The sequence below is a fragment of the Talpa europaea genome (genome assembly GCF_964194135.1).
Source record: "Talpa europaea genome assembly, chromosome: 14".
NCBI classification, from domain to species: Eukaryota; Metazoa; Chordata; class Mammalia; order Eulipotyphla; family Talpidae; genus Talpa; species Talpa europaea.
In genome coordinates this window covers 92,564,235-92,577,617 of record NC_140082.1, presented here as the reverse complement: position 1 = coordinate 92,577,617, position 13,383 = coordinate 92,564,235, and the positions used below count along the sequence as shown (strand labels likewise).

The window sequence follows — 13,383 nt, the reverse complement described above, 5'->3', positions numbered from 1 at the left end:
ATTACAAGGCTTCTCTACGGAACTTCCACATGAGGAATATTATTATGACCAGCTCTGGGTTGCTTATCAGACATGCCCTTGCACAATAATTATTCCCCATTGTCAAGTGAGCCAGATTATTCAGTGTTTAATTTTTAAGCAAGTAATTTTCCAGGCCATGTATTACGATATTCTTATACGTATAATTTATTGCCCAATGTATATTCCATAAGGTTTTCTCTTTTTATGACCAAGAACAAAAAACAAAGGGATGTTTAATCTTCAGACCCACGGTGTGAGGCACAAGGAATCTTCTGCCCCACGGTGTGAGGCTCTTGAAAAGTCTTCGGTTCCGTGTGAGGCCCTTTTCTTAGCTGCTTGCGAGTGTCTTACCTGGCTGGGGCAGCAAGGCCCCCTGCAGCATAACAGAATCAGGGAGTCTGGTCAGGAAGTTGCTGAATGGTGGTGACTGAAGCAAGAGCCGGTACACTTCAGGTGCTAAAACAGCGCCTGCATGTCATGAGCAGAGTAAAGTTCTACCCACAGCTGTGTCCTTCCATGACGTCACATGATTTGTAATTTATCAAACTAACAAATGGGTGATGACCTGTGGCAGTAAACCCCAGCCCACCTGATCAGCAGTGAGCGGGGCGGAGTCCACACAGAGCAGTCTGCCTGGACAACAGCCTTCTCAAACACTGTCCAACACAGTCCGTTGTTAACCATCCAAAGTCCAAATGTTGTAGAGCAACCCCGATACAAACCGGGGTGCCTGGCTGTGGGTCCTCACCCGCGCGCTTAAAAGGACTTATCCATGCTCCGCTGCAGGCGCACGCGAAAGGTTCATAAAAGGTTTATTTACAAGGGAAGGGGAAAAGGAGGAAATGTACAGCTCTGGGAGAAAAGGGGGAGACAAAGTTTTAAGATTTTTTTTTTTTTAATAGAGGCATGTTTTTCTTTATTTGTTTGCTTGTTTGTTTTTGTTTTGTTTATACAAGCACTGGGTACAGTCAGAGGCGCGGGAGGGTGAGAGGATTCCCCAGAGCCAGAGCGGGGAGCAGAGCAGGCAGAAGGACCGAAGGACACTGCTGAGGGGAGCAGCGGGCGGCAGGAGAGGTCTGTGCGCCGTGTGGGACCCTCCTCTGGTGGCCGGGGAGCAGCCGGGGATCGAACCGGCGCCGCAGAGGCCGCGGGCAGCTTCGCAACCCAGCGCTCTACCGCTGCGCCACCGGGGAGGCCCGGAAGACAAAGTTTTAAATGAGTCCTACCCGATCCGCCGATCAGGAATCCCAAAATGGCGCTCTCAGAGTTGGCCGCCAGCCAGGAGCGGTGAAGCCAGGAGGGGAGCGATCACGAGCCCAAGGCCCACGTGTTTGGTTTTTATACCCACCTGGCTGCCCAACTCCACCCTCAGGTCCCAGCCACCCTCCCTTGGCGGGGACGGGATTTGTCTTTCCCAGTGTCCTGATGGCTTTAGCCTGGCGTGGGGGTGGCGTCCAGAAAGCCTGCATGGGATTAGCTCGGGACATCCTCTCCCCCTAGCACAAACAGATGAGGGTGCCGGCTCCTAAGAGGGTTTCAGGCTCAAACCTCGTGCGCTCAGGGGAGCAGTGTTGGCGCTTCTCAGCCCAAGCCGGGTGGGATGTGTCCAGCACCAGGGCGGTAAGAGGAGCGAGTGCTCCTGCTGACACGGCACGAGTGGCAGCGTCCCAGCGCCCAGATTCGTGCAGAGACAGGTGTGCAGGTGTTCACTTGCCGCTTTCAAGCTTTTTTGGGATCCTCTGCGCAGGGTCAGTGTGTCCAGTCCAGATTTGACTAGGAGAAGCGCCCCCGGGCCTCCCCCTGGGCGTTCCTTGTGTGGGTGCTGCCTGATTTACTGCCCCAGGTGGGTTTATGACTTGACATTAGTGACTCCATTTTATATTGGCCATGTCGCTTCACTCGGCCTATTAGTTTACTTTTTTTAAGATTTATTTATTTATACGAGCACTGGGCACAGTCAGGAGCGCGGGAGGGCGAGAGGATCCCCCAGAGCCAGAGCGGGGAGCAGAGCAGGCAGAAGGACCGAGGGACACTGCTGAGGGGAGCAGCGGGCGGCAGGAGAGGTCTGCGCGCCATGTGGGACCCTCCTCCGGTGGCCGGGGAGCAGCCGGGGATCGAACCGGCGCTGCAGAGGCTGCGGGCAGCTTCGCCGCCCAGCGCTCAACCGCTGCGCCACCGGGGAGGCCCCTTTAAAAAATTTTTTTCTTATACCCACTGTCCATTTATGTTTCATGAAATGCCTGTTTGTGTCCCTAGCCATTTTTTTTTTTAAGATTTATTTATTTGTTTATACAAGAACTGGGTCAGTCAGAACCGCGCGGGGGGGGGGGGGTGCGAGACAATTCACCAGAGCCAGAGCGGGGAGCAGAGCAGGCAGAAGGACCGAAGGACACTGCTGAGGGGAGCAGCGGGCGGCAGGAGAGGCCTGCGCGCCATGCGGGACCCTCCTCCGGTGGGTGGCCGGGGAGCAGCCGGGGATCGAACCGGCGGCGCAGAGGCCCGGGCAGCCTGCAGCCCGGCGCTCGGCCGCCGCCGGGGCCGCTGTTGAACCGCGTCAGTAAGAGGCTCCCGCCGCGGAACCCTCGGCCCTGGAGGCGCGGAAGGACGCGCAGGCGGACGAGGCGCCGAGCCTGACGGGAGCGGGCGGGCGAGCGCGTCGCCTGCGGACGAGAGAGCCGGAGCCCGTCGCGCGCGCCGCGTCCCTGGGGGGGGGCGCCGGCCCAGCGCCCCCTGCGCCCCCTCCTCGGCCCCGCGGCGATCCCAGCGGCCAGCGGGGCTGAGTCCGGCGGAGGCCGCGGGCAGCCGGCCGGGGAGGGGGGCGGCGGCAGCCTGGGCGCCGCACGCGACCCTCGGGGTCCCCGCCGCGCCTCGGGCCGGGGGGGGTTGGGGGGGGGCGAGCCCCGCAGGGTCCGGTCGGCGCTGCCCGCGGCCCGGCCCGAGGCGCGGGGCGGGGCGGGCGGACTGCGAGTCCCATGGTGCCCCGCGCCCCCGCGCCAAGATGGCGCCGCCGCCGCCGTGGGCGTGGCTCCCGGGGCCCCGCCCCCAGAACGCTCGCCAATGGGCGCCGCCCCCGTGTCCATGGCGACGGCGGCGGCGGCGGCCCGCGCGGCGCTGACTGAGGCGCCGCCGCCGCCGGGACCTCGGCGCGGGGAGCGGGCGCGGGGCGCGGGGCGCGGGGAGCGAGCGCGGGGCGCGGGCGCGGGGCGCGGGCGCGGGGCGCGGGGCGCGGGCTCCCCCGACGGCGGACGCAGCCGGGCCTGCGCGGCGAGGAGGCGCCCGAGGCCGGAAGCCCGGGCGGAGCGGCCATGGGCGGCCCGCCGAGCCCCGCCCCGGCCGCGAGGGGCTGACCCGGCCCGGCCGCGGGTGGGCGGCGCCGCGGGGCTCCCGGCCGAGCCCCCGGGGCGCTGCGGCTGCAGATCCGCTTCATGTTGCCCCAGGATCCACTTACTCACGCGCGAGAGCCGGGCGCGGCCCGAGGTGCGGGGTGACAGGGGCCCGCAGGTGCGGGAGCAGCACGGGCGCGGCCGCCGACACGCGGCTGGGCCGCGCGGGAGACCGGGAGGTGCCGCGCCCTGCGGGCAGCTCCCCGCCGGGGATCGAACTCGGGCTGCAGAGGCTGCGGACGGCTTCCTAGGCTGCGTCTTCGCCCCTTGCGCCCCAGGAGGCCCCTTCAGTTCCATCTTAAGAGCAAACCCCGCCCGCCCCGGCCAGCTCCCTTCCCAGGGAGAAGCAAGCCCCGGTCTGACCCTGCCTCTTGCCGCCCCTGCACGCGCCCGCCGTGCGCTGTGGCTGATCTGGGGCGCCTGGGGCTCGTTGGTGACTCCTGGGCACTCTGTGGCCCCCCTGCTGGGCTGTTCTGAAGGGCAGCCACACCCCTACAACACTAGGAGGTGCTTTTGGTGAATGCCAAGGCCCTTCCCAGACCTGCAGGCAGCTGACAGGTACTGCGCTGCCCATTGCTCCCCCCTCAGAGCCTAAGAGGATGGAGCCAAGCACCTGCAAGACCAGCGAAACAGAGGAAGACTACATGGAAGAGGAGGACTCTGAGGAGGAGTGTGTTACGGGGGAAGCGCCCATCCCTGCCAACCCTTCTCAGCAGGAGCTCTCAACAGCTGACTGCGAGGCCCCTGGGAATGGAGTTCCCTTGTCCACTGTCGCCAAGAAAATCCCAAAGAAAGCCACAGGCCCGCTTAACTCAGAGGACTTAGAAACCAGGAGGAGAAGGAGAAGGCGGAAGCGCAGGTGACCGGTCCCTTGGACCCCTCCCCTGCCTGGCTCCGGTCACCCCCGACCTCCCTTCAGAATCGCGGGCCTGGGATCCAAGGGCTTCCTGTAGCCTGGGAGAGAGGACAGGGAGTCAGGAGCATCTCTACCCTTGTGTGCAACAAGAGCAAGATTCAGAGCCGCGCGGCTGGCCTCGCTCAGCATTCCCGCACGACTCTGTCACCCTGGGCTTTGAGTGGCTTCCCGAGAAGATGAGCAGCCATGTGCGGTCGCGGGGTGTCCCTTCCTCCGGGAGCCCAGGCGCTGTCTGCCCCTCCGCTCTGCCTCATGCCTGCTGTCCTCTGTTCCAGACCCCTGGCCATCAACCTGACCAACTGCAAGTACGAGAGTGGTAAGCGCCCAGGCCTGCTCGCGCCCCCTCCGTGCCTGGAGCTCCGGAGAGCCCCCAGCTACACGCAGCCTCAGGGTCTCGCTAGCCGCCCCGTCCAGCTCCCGGGGCGGAGCCATCCCTGCTCCGCTTCCTCTGGCGGTAGGGTGGGCTCCTCCATGGTTAGTGAACAAGAAAAAAGCGGCTGTGAGTCAGCACTGCCCTCCCCCACCCCATTTTACCAGAGAGGAGAGGACAAAGAGGAGAGGTTAAAACAGTTTTTTTTAAGGAAGGTTTCGAGGGGGCTTCAGCGATTAAAAAACAATCCGCCAGCTGGCCGGCCGTCTCTGCCTCCCCACACGTCCCCCCACTGGCCTCTGGGAAGGAGCCACCCAGAGAGGTGCCAGTGTGACGGCTTCCAAGGCCAGAGCCCGGGCCCTTAGAGCTGGACGGGCGGACAGCCAGGCTCTAGGTTTCTCTGGCGGATTCTGGAAGGGCCCTGCCGCCCTCTGAACTTGGGGCCGTCACAGAGTGCCTGACCTGCAGAGCAGAGGGAAGAGCTGCCTCTGCAGCCGCTCTCCAGTCTCTTCCTTTCCCCACCTGCCCCACTGCCCCCCAGGCCTGTTGCCCATGCCCAGCGCTGCCTTGACCTCCCTCTCCGCAGTGCGTCGCGCAGCCCAGATATGCGGCCTGAAGGAGGTAGGGGAGGACGAGGAGTGGACTGTGTACTGGACAGACTGCTCTGTCTCGCTGGAGCGAGTCATGGACATGAAGAGGTTTCAGGTACAGTCTCCTGACCTGGCTCCCAGGGGGGCTGCAGGCCCGGAACCGCCATTCCCACCCCGCGCCTGGGCACCAAGGCTGCCACACTGCGGACAGAGCAGGGCGGGCCCCTGCTCCAGTGGGCCTCGAGCTTGCTGTCTGGAGGCAGAGGCTGCTGGGTGTGTTCTGTTTCAGTGTTGCCCTCCGCCTGGAGGCCTGTGCTCAGCTGCTTCCCTCCGGCTCAGCTGAATAGCTGAGCTCACCTCAGGCCCAGACCCGGAGGCAGCCCCCTGCAAACAGCAGGGCCAGCCAAACAACCCAGGCCTGGAAGCAGCTCAGCCCAGCACCCCACGTCGCACTGAGCTGGGCGGGGCCCACGAGGGCACGGCTGACTGCAGTGCACTTTTCTTCCTCGAGCTGGGTCTTCACCAGTAACAGAAGAATTAAAAAAGGTCCACAGGCTCCTTCCCAGGGAAGCCCGGAAGTTGAGGGTCTCTAGTCCTTCAAGGGGAGCCAAGGGAGAGAGCAAGTTCTAAAAGGGCTTGGGGAGCCCCAGGGGAGGGGCAGGCAGGGGCAGTTGCAGAATGGGGGTGACAGTTAGCAGTGTTCATTGCGGAAGCACCGTGTGGTAGACACAGAGCGCCTCTGCACTGAAATCCTGTGCGTCCAGACAACGCAAAGTGGCAGGTACCCCTTCGTGGAGGACATGCAGCATCAGAATTCTAACTCCATGCCCTGGCGCGTGGAAGGACTGATCTGGGGATAGCCGTGCTGTGCACAAGGGGCTGGGGGGAGAAGCAGGCCACCCTGGCAATGCCATGCCCTCTGGGACTGCTGGCGCTGCCTGCCTGGGCTGCCCTAGCTTAGCTTCCCTTTCCCTGCGCGCCACGCTCTCTAGGACCAGCCCCCATGGGCGGAGGGATCTGAAGGTGTGGGGAGGCCCAGAGGCCTGACTTGCCCTTCTCAGTGCCCCCTATTTCCTGACCTCTGTGTGTGTTTGGGGGAGAAGCCAAGGAGGGTTTTCTCCCTCGAGGGGACCGGGTGCAACGTGTAGCTCTACCAGGACGTCCACCTTGCGCTGCTCACCTCTTCCCCATGGCTCCCCCATGAAGCCCAAGTTCCAGAAACGGAGGTTCGCTCTGGGGGAATCTCACCAGCCGGCTCTGTTGCAGAAAATCAACCACTTCCCTGGCATGACAGAAATCTGCCGCAAAGACCTGCTGGCCCGGAACCTCAACCGCATGCAGAAGCTCTACCCCGCCGAGTACAACATCTTCCCCCGCACCTGGTGCCTCCCTGCAGAGTGAGTGTGGCCGGCGCGGGCCTGGCTGGGGAGCCTTCGCTCCTCCAGACTCTGGCCTCAGACCAGTGTCTGCAAGGGAGGGAAGCGGGGCCAGAGCTTCCCCCCCGGCCGTGCCCGCAGTGACCAGCCCCTCTGCACAGCTACGGGGACTTCCAGGCCTACGGGCGTCAGCGAAAGACCCGCGCTTACATCTGCAAGCCCGACAGCGGCTGTCAGGGCCGCGGCATCTTCATCACCCGAAACCCCCGGGACATCAAGCCAGGAGAGCACATGATCTGCCAGCAGTACATCTCCAAGGTACGGGTGGGGGCTCTGCCCGCCCCGCCCCGCCCCTGTCCCCAGGGGTCTCCCAAAGCCGGGAGGCTGCTGGTTTCAGGCTCCCGCTGTCCCGGTAAACTTTCAGGTAGGAGCAAGCCTGCCTTCTACTTGCTGTCTAAGGAAGTCTGGCCCAATTTCTTACCCCTGTGTGCCTCAGTTTCCCCACATGTTCAATAGGAATAGTCACAGGAAGGACTTGATAGAGTGATGGTAGAAAGGAAATGAGTTTGGGACCTGAGGCGCTGGCGGCCGTGTGTAGTACAGCCAGCACTGCCCAAACGCTTGCTTCTCTTCACTGCGCTCGGCCTGCTCTTAGCCCTTCCTCATTGACGGCTTAAAGTTCGATATGCGGATCTACGTCCTGATCACATCCTGCGATCCGCTTCGGATCTTCATGTACGAGGAGGGCCTGGCCCGCTTCGCCACCATGCCCTACGTGGAGCCGAGCCACAGCAACCTGGTAAGGGGCTTGCCCGCTGCTGGGGCACTGAGGTTCACGTTGGTTACCCCAGACAAGGACGGTGGCCAGGGAGGACCTTGGCACCTGGCTGGCGGGGGCCGCTGGGGCCGGGGCGAGGCTTCTCTGGAGGAGGAGCACATTGCCTTCCCCGGGGGCTCACAGCACACCCTGGGCTGGAGAGGGCAGAGCAGCCCTGGGTGGAGCGTCGGGCATCCAAGGGCTGGCGGCACTTGCCCAGGGCTGGCACTCAGGGCCACTTTCTGCCCAGGATGACGTCTGCATGCACCTGACCAACTACGCCATCAATAAACACAATGAGAATTTCGTCCGGGATGAGGCCATGGGCAGTAAAAGGTACTCCCCGCTCGGACTCTGCTCCTCCTCTGCCACCCACCCGCAGCCTCAGCAGCCTGCACTGGCGCAGGGAAACCAACCTTCCCAGGCCCTGTCCTGCCCTGACCCCCAGAGGCAGCCCCGTGCCCCACCCCGGTAACTGAGCTGGTCTCCGTTTACAGCACAGGGAGGGAGGCAGGGAAGCGGGCTGGTTAGGGAGCCTCCGTGGGCAGCCCAGTCCCGCTGGCCTGGAGCTGGTCTCCCCCTGAGCACCGGGCCTCACAGGAAGCTGTCCACGCTCAACACCTGGCTGCAAGAGCACAGCTACGACGCGCGGGAGCTGTGGAGGGGCGTCGAGGACATCATCGTCAAGACTGTCATCTCCGCCCACTCTGTCCTTCGCCACAACTACCGGACCTGCTTTCCCCAATATCTGAGCGGAGGCATATGCGCCTGCTTTGAGATCCTTGGTTTCGACGTCTTGCTGGACCACAAGTTGAAGCCCTGGCTGCTGGAGGTGAGGATCTCCCGGGCGCTGCAAAACCAAGGTCTCCCCAAGCAGAACCGTGGGCTAGGCGTGCACCCGGCGGTGGACAGAGTGGGCACGCGGCGGCTCCGGGGGGCGGCGCCCAGCGGAAGGGAGAAGACTCCCATACTTCTGACCCGCGGGGTCAAATCTTGGCACCTCTGGGCTCTACCCGGCGATCCAGGCTTTGGACCCAGGTGTTCCTCCCGTAGGCCTCGCCTGGGAGGCCAGGCAGTCCGATTTGCTGTGGGTAACGGCCTGAGCACTGGCGGGATCTCTGTGGCAGAGCATGGGCCCGGGAGTCAGCCCGTCAGCCTCCAGTCAAGGCCGCTCCCAGGAGACCATGGCCTGCTCAGTCCAGGGGTGGGGCAGATAATGGCTCCTCACGCAGGTGAATCACTCTCCAAGCTTCACCACTGACTCCCGCCTTGATCGAGAAGTGAAGGATGCGCTTCTCTATGACGCCATGACCCTTGTCAACCTCCGGGGCTGTGACAAGAGGAAGGTGATGGAGGAGGACAAGCGGCGGGTCAAGGAGCGGCTTTTCCATGGCCACCAACAGCCGCGAGAAGCCAGGTGCCCTGATGTCTGACGTGTGTGGTGATGTGAAACGTGTTCTTTGTCATGACTTTCCTGAGGGTTGAGTCCTTCCCAAGATGGAGAAGGCAGCCTGGGCCTGACCAGTGTCTAACGCCAGCTTGGTCTGCACATCACACATCATCACACCACACGTCTTCGTGTGGCCAATCCCTCCCGCCAGCGACAGGACAGGTGCGGTCGAGACCAAATTTGGAAGAAAAAGGGGTGTGAAGGCAGATCCTGGAAACGCCTATTTCTCTGAAACCCCGCCGACACAGACCCTTAGCCTGCCCCTCCGCAGCTGTCCCCAGGCGGGCGCCGGCCGCTCCCCACGCCGAGGGAACAGGCTCGGCCTCCGCTCCCCGGCCCACGAGTCAGGCCCTCTGCTCCTGACAAAACCATGGGCTGGTCAGTGTCTCCTCTTTTTTTGGGGGTGGGACCCTCGCCGGCAGCCGGGGAACGAACCAGCGCTGCAGAAGCAGCGGGCAGCCTCGCAGCCCAGCGCTCAACCGCCGCGCCACCAGGGGAGGCCCAGTCTCTCCTCTTTCTTCAGCTGCTCAGTTCTCCTCCCTGGAGCCAAGCACTTCCCAGGCTCACGTGTGCTTGCACACACATACGCACACACCTCCGCCTCCCCCGGGCTGCAGCGTTGACTTCCACCCTGTGCCCGGCTCCAAGCACTCACGTCAGCACTAAGGAGTTTCACGGGGTCGACCAGCTGGCTCATCTTTAGCAAAGCTCCTCTCTCTAGACCCCGTCCAGAGGAAGCTGGGGGGGGTGGGGAGCTGAGGGTAGGGCCGTCACACTGCACCGGGCACAGTCTACACCGGGACAGGCTACACAGCACTGGCCGCCTGCCACTGTCTCCGTCCTGAGACAGGGCAGACAGGCCCCTGTGGCTGACATGCTGGGGCTTGCCAAGAGGTAACGATGAGGTGGAGGTTTAGGGTGACTCCTTCACTGTGTGAATGGAGGCAAGGGTACCTGTAAACGCTCTGGGGACACCCCGAGACTGGGTTGTGCATGTGACTGGTATGAATCATGTCTCTTGAAGGGGAAAAAGTGCTGGACTTGATAAACAGAAGTATGGCCGGCCATTTATTGATTCATTTTAAAGATTTATTTATGTATGCATACAAGAGCTGGGGTACAAGCCAGAGGTGCGGGGGTGAGAGGACCGATCAGAGACAGAGCGGGGAGCAGAACAGGTAGACTGACAGAAATCCACTGCTGAGGGGAGCAACAGGCGAGACAGGAGGGGTCTACTGCACCGTGTGGGTAGCTCCCTGGCTGGGGATCGAACTCGTGCTACAGTGGCTGCGGACAGCGTCACAGTGCAGAGACTTAACCCCTTGTACCACCAGGGAGGCCCTGGCAGGCCATTTGAGCAAACAGCAGATAGCTATATAAAAAGGGTCTCATGTGACCCCACATAACACTTCTGAAGCGAGAAAGGAAGGTAGGAACAAAGGGGCAAGGGAGTGGGCAGTAAAGCCCCAGCATTCACACAGGCTCTGATACCCTCAGCTGGTCTCCCGTCCCTTCCTGAACATTCTCCCAGTCCTCCTGACTGACTTGGTTTCCACAGGCGGGAACAAATTGAGTCATCCCGCGCGGCGATGCTGGACCAGGAGCGCTATGAGGACTCCCACCTGGGGGGCTACCGGCGGATCTACCCCAGGTCAGACATGGAGAAGTACGCGCCCTTCTTCAAGCACAACGGCTCCCTCTTCCAGGAGACGGCTGCCTCCAAGGCCAGGGAGGAGTGTGCCAGGTGCCTGGCCGGGGTTCTTGCTGTCCCCGTGGGCGGGGGAGATCCTGAAGCTCCCCACTTACCCAGCAGGGTGGAGGGGAAGCCAGCATGTGAGGAAAGAGGAGTGGTTACCCCATCAACCTCCTCTTCCCACCCCCTCTCTGCGCCCCGCCTTCCCAGCACAATTTCTCCAGTGCCTGAAGCGGCTGTGTCTTGTCAGGCAGCAACTGGAAGAGATCCGCCTGAAGCAGGAGCAGCAGGGGTTCTCGGGCTGTAAGAGGCAAAGGGAAAACAGGGACCAGAACCAGGGAGAATCGGCGGGGGAGAAGAGCGCCCCCAGGGCCCGGCTGCGCAACCTCTCCATCCACCTGGCCTACCGGAACCGCCGCCGGGAGCAGGAGGTCGGAAGATGGGTTGGGGCTGCTAGAGAGGAGGGAAGGTCCGCTGCCCTTTTGCGGGGGTTGGGGAGAGGGAAAGAGGGGGACTTCTCCATAACTGGGAATTTGACCTTTCGGAACCAGAGGCGAGAGAATGGAGGGGAGGGATGGAGCGCTGCAGCCACGACGACGACCGCTGGCCCTTGGGGACCCCGCATTCCCCTCTGGCATCTTGCAGCAGCCCCCAGTGCACCTGGACACCACACAGCCTCAGGAGATCGTGGAGGAGGAGGAGATGGAGCGCATGAAGGCCCTGCTCGAGAGGGAGAATCTCATCCGAAGCCTGGGGATCGTAGAGCAGCTCATGCGCATGCTGCACCCCAGCCACCGGAGCCAGAAAAAACTTCCTGAGTTTCCGGTGCGGGTCCCCAGTCGCCTCTCACCGGGCAACAAGGGCGGGGGGGCCCAGCCCACGGTGGCAGACCCAGTAGAGGCGGCAGACAGACGGCATCTGGCAGTAGAGCCTGGGAAAGCAGGGCACGCTGGGCGGACGGAGCGCCTGCTGGTCCCTTTGCATCTGCTCCCCAGCCCCCTTGCTTTGGTAGTGGCAGCCAGCGAAAGGCAGCTCCCAGCCTCCTGGCCGGCAATGACCGATGAGTAAGCAGGTGCCACACTGAGAGGCTTCTGTGAGGTCCTCTCCCTAGCCCTGCCAGTGCTGTGGCTTTCGTGGGAAATAAGGAAAGCCTCGGGCCAGCAAAACAGCCGCAGCACTACTCCCTGGCCTAACGCAAACCTGCCAGGGCCTGGTTTTGTTGAGCCGCAAAGGAGTCCCGGGTTAATAGTGGCTGCAGCTAGAAGCGCTTCGCCAGTTACCTGCTCTGTGCAGCGCGCCACCCACCTCACAGGGCTGTGTAAGGGGCTGCTCTTCTCTCTAGCCTAGATTTCACCAGGACGGGCTGGGCAGTCAAGAACTGCAATCGGTGAATCTGGTTCCACTGGTCCTCCTGAGAGGGGCCACCAAAAAGCAGGGTCCTCATTTCCTGCACCCAGTCCGGCCCCACGCCTTGATCCCCAGGATCTTAAGGCCACTGCCAAGCACCAATGCTGCAATGCCACCTCATCCTCGGTGCCACCTACGGCCCAAGAACTTCCACTGGATAGAAGATCCAGCAGCCGGTGGCTCCTATTCACTGTTAGTGAAGAAACCTGGAAGGCGCTATTTTCCCAGCGCCAGAGTCAGGTTCACTGGCCGTAAGTACAGGAAACCAGCTCCTGGCACTCAGCTGCTGGACGCCCGCCAGCAGCTCCAAGGCCGGCTGCTCCTGGGGGAGAGAGGGCACGCCTGGCAGTGTGGGGGCCAGGGAGGGAGGGAGGGGATCCGTTCCTTGACCTCCTCCTGCGCAGCAGACCACGGTGAAGGAAATGGCGGAAATACAGGCCCTGCCCGCCACACACTGAAGGGGCAGCAGGCTGGCATACCCGTCAGGCTGGCATACCCGTCAGGCTGGCATACCCGTCAGGGCGGCGTGGGGAGGTCGGGCCGGCAGCGGTTGGGAAGGAAGTGAGCAAACCTCGTCCCCGGCACCAGCTAAGGGGCACCCGTGCTCCCCCCGCAGAAGGCCAAGCCGGCAGGAGGCTAGAAGCCATAAGCCGAGCCCTGGCGGGATCCGTGCCACCCTCCCTGGCCTCAGCGCAGGGCTGTCTTCCGCAGCAGGAGCGGGCGCCGAGCGGCTCGGGGCCCGGGGGCGCTGTGCCCTCCGCGGGCGACGCTGAGCTCGGCGCGGACGAGGCCCGGAATGTCGCCCTCTGCCCGGGCTCGGCGCCCGCGCTGCAGCGGCCCCCCGCGCTCCCGGCCACCCGCCACCCCCGGTAACGGCAGGCGGGAGCCCCGCGCTCAGCGTCTCCCCGAGACCCTCGGGCGGCCAGCGGGGCCGGGGGCGGCGGGCCCCGCCCTCCTCGCCGCCTCGGAGGCCGGCCGCCGGCGCCAGCGCCGCCTGCCCCCGCACCCCGCCTCGCGCCAGCGCCGCGGACCGTCCCCCGCGGCGCGACGGGCCTGGGCCGGGGCCTCCCCCCCGGCAGCCGCGCCGGCCCCGCGGAGCCCGGGCGGGACAGGCCGCCGGGCGGGCGCGCTCGGCAGTGGACGCGGCCTTTGTATTAAAGTTGTGGCTTTGCAGGCGCGTCCGTCGCCTCACTCCGCCCCCGCGTCTCCCCGGCGCCGCCTTCCGGGCCCCGGCGGAAGTGGAGGGCGCGGGCCCCGCCCCTTCCGGCCGAGCGCTTCCGCCACGCCCCTTCCGCAAACGCCCGTTTCCGGCCACACCCCTTCCGCAATGCCCGTTTCCGGCCACGCCCCTTCCGGCGGC

At 63.6% G+C, this 13,383-nt stretch overlaps 1 protein-coding gene across 1 annotated transcript; it reads left to right on the top strand.

The window, feature by feature from the left end:
• Positions 1–4,003: 4,003 nt before the first annotated feature.
• TTLL13 (tubulin tyrosine ligase like 13) lies at positions 4,004–12,896 on the top strand (the record flags this gene model as incomplete). Its single annotated transcript, XM_084254117.1, has 14 exons — positions 4,004–4,263; positions 4,596–4,636; positions 5,277–5,395; positions 6,547–6,677; positions 6,818–6,974; positions 7,312–7,455; positions 7,724–7,809; positions 8,074–8,305; positions 8,706–8,890; positions 10,482–10,667; positions 10,867–11,047; positions 11,262–11,441; positions 11,959–12,274; positions 12,640–12,896. The coding sequence occupies 14 exons, from the start codon at positions 4,004–4,006 to the stop codon at positions 12,894–12,896; spliced, it is 2,475 nt and encodes an 824-aa protein (XP_084110243.1).
• Positions 12,897–13,383: the final 487 nt, after the last annotated feature.